Source organism: Elephas maximus, chromosome 7, assembly GCF_024166365.1.
Source record: "Elephas maximus indicus isolate mEleMax1 chromosome 7, mEleMax1 primary haplotype, whole genome shotgun sequence".
Taxonomy (NCBI): domain Eukaryota; kingdom Metazoa; phylum Chordata; class Mammalia; order Proboscidea; family Elephantidae; genus Elephas; species Elephas maximus.
In genome coordinates, this window is record NC_064825.1 from 100,372,438 (window position 1) to 100,379,206 (window position 6,769).

The window sequence follows — 6,769 nt, forward strand, 5'->3', positions numbered from 1 at the left end:
AAGGCTATGACTTTCAGAAACAGATCAGCAGGCCTTATAGGTGCCTCTGGGTGCATTTGAACCTACAACCTTTTGGCTAGTAGTTGAACACTTAACCGGGTGTGCCACCTGGGGACCTTATTCATCTCTTTAAATGCACAAATTACCTTGTCACCACCTCTGGGAAGCTTTCCTGGATCTTTCCACCAGGTCGAATTAGTCTATCCCCCTGTGCTTCTTCTAAGCCCTTTGCTGAGCCGGCCATACTCTCTCAAAATTAGCAGACTGTGTAGGAGGGCAGAGCACAAGCTTTGGAGAAAGGCAAAGGTGGGCCTACTACCTGGCCTTGAGGAAGTCATCCAATCTTTCTCCCTTGTTTCCATTTGTAAGGTTAGGGTGACAATATCTCCACAATAGGGTTGTTTTGAGGAGCTTACGATACTGTGTATCTGAAGAGCTCAGAACAGAGCCTGACATTTAGTGGAATCTCCAAAAGCAGCTTTATTAGTAGTAGTATGGCTTGTTTATATGTGTCTATCTTCCCCACTGGACTGTGAGTGCTTTAAAAACAGAGACGAGAGTTGTTTTGTGGCTGCAGCACAGCCTCAGTATCTAGGCATGCCTAGTGCAGAGTCAGTACCTGATCTGTTAGTGAGACTGCATTTTGTGTCCATGAGCTCCTCTAAGCATCCCAACAACCCATGCGACTGAGAGAGCAGTATTCTGCTTGGGCCCTGAGTGGGATTAGAGCCCAAGTTTAGCTGAGCTCAAACCCAAGCCTATCTCTACTTTGCCAGGTTGTATTTCTACTTACTGTTGCCTGTCTGTAAGTATGTCATACTGTGGTGCCATTTAGTTCAATCTGTTATGAGGAAGTGATGACATTTCAAAATGGCAGCCAACCACAATCTCTGTAAAAGACTAACTACGGTAGAATTACTAGAACAAGCCATGTTCCCTATTTCAGAAATGGTCCTGAAGCCATAATAGATGTTCATAAATCTGTCTTGTCCATCACCCATTCTAGGTTCTCCATATTCTCAGCCAGCACTTCAGTTGGTCTAAGTTGCTTGCCTAGTGAAGCAACCCAGATTTTGATCCCTATGGGATCCTTCCCTTAGCTGCCTTGCTCTTGTCAGGCTGTGGTTGTTGTACTTGCCTGTTCACCATGGAACACAGAAACACCAAGAGATGCCCCAGTGAATCCTCTGGTCCTAGGCATACTTTTCCCTGCCCCAATGTATAGCATTGGCCCTATCTCCTCTTAAGAATCAAGGTAGATTATCCTGCCAATAGAGTAACTTCCTTCTTTGCCTCCTGGCCCACTGACATAAAGAGCCCACTTTCTGTCCACCATATCCAATTAGCATGTCATCAGTATAGGGAGCCAGTGTGATGTTTTGGAGAATGTCAAGACCATCAAGATCCTTGTGTACTATATTGTGACCAAGAGAGCAGGACAGTTAATATAGTCCTGGGGCTAGACAATGAATGTATACTTCTGTCCTTCCCACATAAAAGAGAATTGCTTTTGAAACTCTTGATAAGGATTGCAATGAATACATTCATGAGATCAATACCATGCAAAAAAACTGCCAGAGATTATGTTATCTGTTCTAAAATAGATACCATACTCAGCACAGCAGCTATAATTGGGATTATTACTTGGTTAAGTTTACATAGTTACGTAAGTTTATCACCCACCATGTACGGGTCCAATTGGTGAAGAGAAAGGGACAGTGAAGGGGTCCACCACACCTGCATCCTCTAAGTCCTAGATGTGATATTACTTCTGAGTTTCCATTCAAGGTGGGGAAGGAGAGGGGAGGACAGTTTATGGGGCATCTATTTGGCTCTTTCTACTATAATGTCTTTTACAGGGTTGCTATAGGGTCGCTATGAATTGGAATTGACTCGATGAGACACAACAACAACAACATTCCACAGGTCAGAGCAAGGACATGAGTGATCTGCCAGCTAGCTGCTAAGTATATGCATCCCAGTTAAACACTTGGAGATAGGGGAAACAACCATAAGGTGGGTTCGTATGCCCCTTAGACCCCCTATGAGATGGAGATGAACCACAACTCTATTTATCAGTTGGTCCCCTTGGCCCCTACACTAATTGAGGCCATGATGGTATTTTGATCCCTTGAAGTTGGTTAATTGTTAGCTCAGACTCTATATCAAACAGCTTTCTAAAGTTCTGGCTATTCTCCTTTGCCCAGTATATATTTAGTCTGGTTACTTTGGAGAAATATTTGAAAATATTTATCATACATACTTCTGATGATATTTCCTCAAGGGAACCCAGCCTTCCTTTCAATCAATGAGGTCTGGGCCTGAGAACTGGCTTAGATCTGGAAACTTGGTAAGAAATTCTGATTTTTCCATTGTAGAAGCTGACATCAGCCCTCTCCAACAGCTCTCAATTGTTGTTGTTGTTGTTGTTTTTAACTAATTACTCAGGTCAAATTATACCTGTATAATTTCCTAATTATACAGGTCATTATACAGATTATCTTTTAACTCACCCCTAGCAACACCGTGGCCCTAACATGGCCCTTGGATCACCACAGATCCCTGTGACTCAGATACCCTAGTTGCCGCTCCAGCCTTGTCTCTTTTGGTAAAATGCCACAACCTGGCCTCTGCTATTCTGGAATCCTATCATTAATATTCAGGAGCCCAGTTACATGGCAGCATTGACTGAGCTTCTCAGAGATGCCAGTGCTTCCCTCCCAGTGCAGTCCTTGTTGCCTGGTGTTGACAGTATCTCTGGGCCCTCCCAGGTGGTGGAGTCTGTGGACTCATTAATAAATCTGTTATAGTATTCCTACCTCCTTGAGCTTTTAAACCCCATCTTTGATGCTCTGCCAAGGAAGTTTTGGAATATTCATCTTATTTCCTTTAGGTCTTACATACATTGGACATGTCGTCAGGAGGGACCAGTCCCTGGAGGAGGACATCATGCTTGGTAAGGTAGAGGGTCAGTGAAAAAGAGAAAGACCCTCAACAAGATGGACTGACACCGTGGCTGCAACAATGGACTCAAAATAGCAACAACTGTGAGGACGGCACAGGACTGAGCAGTGTTTCGTTCTGTCGTGCAGGGGTTTGCTATGAGTTGGAACCAACTCAATGACACCTAACAGAAATAACACTTTATGTCATTGTCATGTCCAAGCTACAAGAAGCCACCCAAGAAACACTTTAGGAGCAGTATGAGGTGTTCATTCCAGGACATTAAACCCTGAGTCACTAAAGAGTGTTGTAATTTCAATAAATTTTCCCCATCCAGCCTCATATTCTGCCCTCCCTGGTTCAGCATCCTAAAGATCTACCCCTACGTGTGATTTCCTGGATCTTACCAGTGTACATTGGCCAGTTTTACTTCTTCCTGGAGCAGAGGCTGCACTTTGTTGATAGGGCTGTGCAAGATATGACCACAGTTATTGGTTTGGAGGTAATGAGGGGCAGCCGAGATGGATGTTGACAAGGACAGGTGCCGTCTTGTAAGCATGTGTTCCAAGTGATGTCTTCAGATCTTTTCAGGCAAAGAGAGGTATCTCTCCTGCAGTAAGGGGGAGGGGGCTGCTAATGGCTGCTCAAAGGCTCAGAGAAATCTAGGCCTTTGAGACTCTAAGAATCATCCACCCAAGTGTCCCCATCTCAGGTCTAGGGTCCCAGTCTTTCCCTATCAGGGTCCTGACTTTGGCATGAGAAGGTCTATCTAGGCTATGCATTCAGGTTTCTTTACAGCTCTGCCACCCTTCCAATTAGATCCCGAGCCTAATATTCAGTGTAGTATGCCCTTCAGCTATAGGAGGAGAGAGTCTCTCTAAACAGCACCCTGGAGGATTACTGCATGATTGACCTGAATCTGATATTTTCTTTTTTTAAGGCTTCTAAAGCAGTCAACAGAAGCCAGTCAAATTCAAAATCATTATAATTATCTCTGCCCCTATATCATTCAAATGCTAAAGCAATCACATAACTCCCTGCTCTGCCTTCCACCTGTACCTCACTCCAGCCCATTATGGGTGGCAGTCTTTGTAGTTGTGATACCCAGTGTTATGGGTTGAATTGTGTCCCCCCAAAATGTGTATCAACTTGGCTAGGCCGTGATTCCCAGTATTGTGTGGTAGTCCACCATTTTTTGATCTGGTGTAATTTTCCCACATGTTGTAAATCCTAATCTCTCTGATGTTAATGAGGCAGGATTAGAGGCAGTTACGTTAATGAGGCAGGACACAGTCTACAGGATTAGGTTGTATCTTGAGTCAACCTCTTTTGAGATATAAAAGAGAAGTGAGTGGAAAGGATAGGGACCTCATACCATCAAGAAAGAAGCACTGGGAGTGCAGCACATCCTTTGGACCCAGGGTCCCTGTGCTGAGAAGCTCCTAGACCAGGGGAAGATTGATGACAAGGACCTTCCTCCAGAGCCAACAGAGAAAGAATGCCTTCCCTGGGAGCTGGCTCCCTGAATTCGGACTTCTAGCCTCCTAAACTGTAAGAGAATAACCTTCTGTTTGTTAATGCCATCCACTTTTGGTATTTCTGTTATAGCAACACCAGATAGCTAAGACACTCAGAGGTTGTTGCCTTCCCACGTACCACTACAGTGGGTCCTTGTTTCATCTCACTAGTGAGTGATCCAGTTCCAGATACCACACTGTGTGTTGCTCTCAGGACAGCCAAGTTTCCCTTCAAAGAAGACTGGATACAAGAACTTGTATGCAGGGAGTTTATTTTGGAGGTAGTCCCAGGGAGCAGAAATGAGGTACCAGCAAGAGTGAAAACAGGAAGGCAGAAAAACCAACATGACAATGCACCATCAGGTAGATCACTACTGTGGGCAACTGGGGCTCATTATCACTGGAACGTTCTGATGAGTGTCTAGAAAGATCCTCAGCCTTGTCAGCCAGATAATGGACTAACAGAGCATTTGCTTATCAGCTCCCACGCCCCATTGGTTGAAGGTTGCCTCAGCAAAAGATATCTCCCCTCCATGTGCCCTTAAGAGCTGCACACATTTGTACTCTGAGCATGCTTCTGCCCGTAGCCCATGTTGGGGCACTGCAGACACTCCAGGCTGGTGCTTCTGAGGTGAGAGGCTGTCAGGGCATAGTGAGCTGAAGCCCATGTTTGCCACAGCCTGGCTGGAAATAGAAGTGTCGCTAAGCGATGGCAGGGGAGCCCAAGAGGAGTCTGGGCAATTCTGTAGTAGTTTTAGATACAGGCTCTCGAGCCAGACTCTCTGGGTCCAAATCCTTTTGCTTTATTTTCCTCAGTTTATAAAAGGGGAGCCTAAGAGGGAAATACTGTACTGTGTCCTGTTAAGAATTGAATTGTGTCCCCCCAAAATGTGTTGGAACCCTAATCCGTATACCTGTGGATGTAATCCTGTTTGGGAATAGGGTTTTCTTTATAACGTTAATGAGGCCATTTTTTGAGTAGGGTGAGTCCTAAACCTCACTACTTCTGAGTTATAAAAAGAGCAGATTAGACACATCTGGGGCTACTGACAAGGAAAGAATCGACAGGGCCAAGACCCCGATTTGGACTTTTCACCCCTAGAGCCATGAGAAAATTAATTTCTGCTTTTTAAGCCTCCCACTTGTGATATTTCTGTTACTGCAGCGTTAGGTTGCCTAAGATAGGTTGCTATAACAAAAATGAGAAAAAATCCACATAAGGTGCTCAAAACAGTGCCTGGCACATAATAAACATGCTCCTATTATTATTTTTTTTATTATTATTATTCCCCTTTTATGGTTGAGGAAACTGAGAGGTAATTTTTAAGGCTGGGGAGAGAGGAGAGGAAGAGAGGGAGGGAGAGATTCCATTTAGACCTGCTGAAACCTCCCAAGCGGCTGTGGTTTGCAACTCCCTGACAAACTTGGTATTTTCTAAGCACAGGTCCTCACCCCTCTTGGCATATCTATGCCCACTTCCCCTAACACATGAGGAGCCTCCGGAGGGAGGAGCAGACGTTCTTTCTTCCCCTAGACATGCATTCATGCTTCCTCCACTCCAACTCAAGGGTCCATAGGTTCCTTGTGAAGTCACAGCTGGTTGCCATGGAGACCAGGTTGCTGTGAATGTCAGCGTGGGTCCACCAGGAGCACAGTGATCAGCATCCCAGCCAGGCAGGGAGGGAAGAAAATGAGACACCCCATGAGGGCTCATAAACACCTCTCCCCCACGCCCCAGACACACACAGACACCCACAGACACACACAGACACACACACGCAATGGAGCCAGCAGGCCCCACACAGGTCCCCTGGGCTGCCTCACTCAGCAGAGCTCTGATGACATATGTTTAGTGGGAAACAGCCCCTGCAGCCAGGAGTCACCTCAGTCACTCTCCCCTCCCCAGCAAAAGTGCTGCCCCTGAACATCCCCATGGCAATGTTGAAGTCCCTCATTGTGGTCTGCCCTCACTCAGGGGGCCACAGGACTCAGGCCAGGGGTAAGTGGATGCTCATCGCTGGTCTATTGCCACAAGGGAAAGTTGAAAAGCAGTGAAGAGCCTCTCCAGAAAAAACTAACTTTGCTCCTTGGGATAATGGCTCTCAGGGTGAACTCATCCCAGCCTTCCTCTGGCCGAAAGTGAGGAGAGTGACAGCTGGGCCCAGCCTAAGTTTTTACAGAGCTCAGCTGGGGCCACAGGAAGTGGCTTTTCTGCTTCTGAAGAGAGCAGAGCTCCCCTGGACAGGGCTCCCATCACTCCCAGGCTTGGGTTCCCAGCAGGTTGCACTAAGACCTGTGCATGGGGAAAG

At 46.0% G+C, this 6,769-nt stretch overlaps 1 protein-coding gene across 1 annotated transcript in view; it reads left to right on the top strand.

The window, feature by feature from the left end:
• TSPAN18 (tetraspanin 18) overlaps nucleotides 1–3,254 on the top strand; it is a 269,240-nt gene extending 265,986 nt beyond the window's left edge. Inside the window, exon 10 of the mRNA XM_049890971.1 lies at nucleotides 2,894–3,254. Coding sequence (XP_049746928.1) covers nucleotides 2,894–2,965 — 72 coding nt within the window. The 3' untranslated portion in view covers nucleotides 2,966–3,254. The remainder of the gene's footprint in view (nucleotides 1–2,893) is intronic.
• Nucleotides 3,255–6,769: the final 3,515 nt, after the last annotated feature.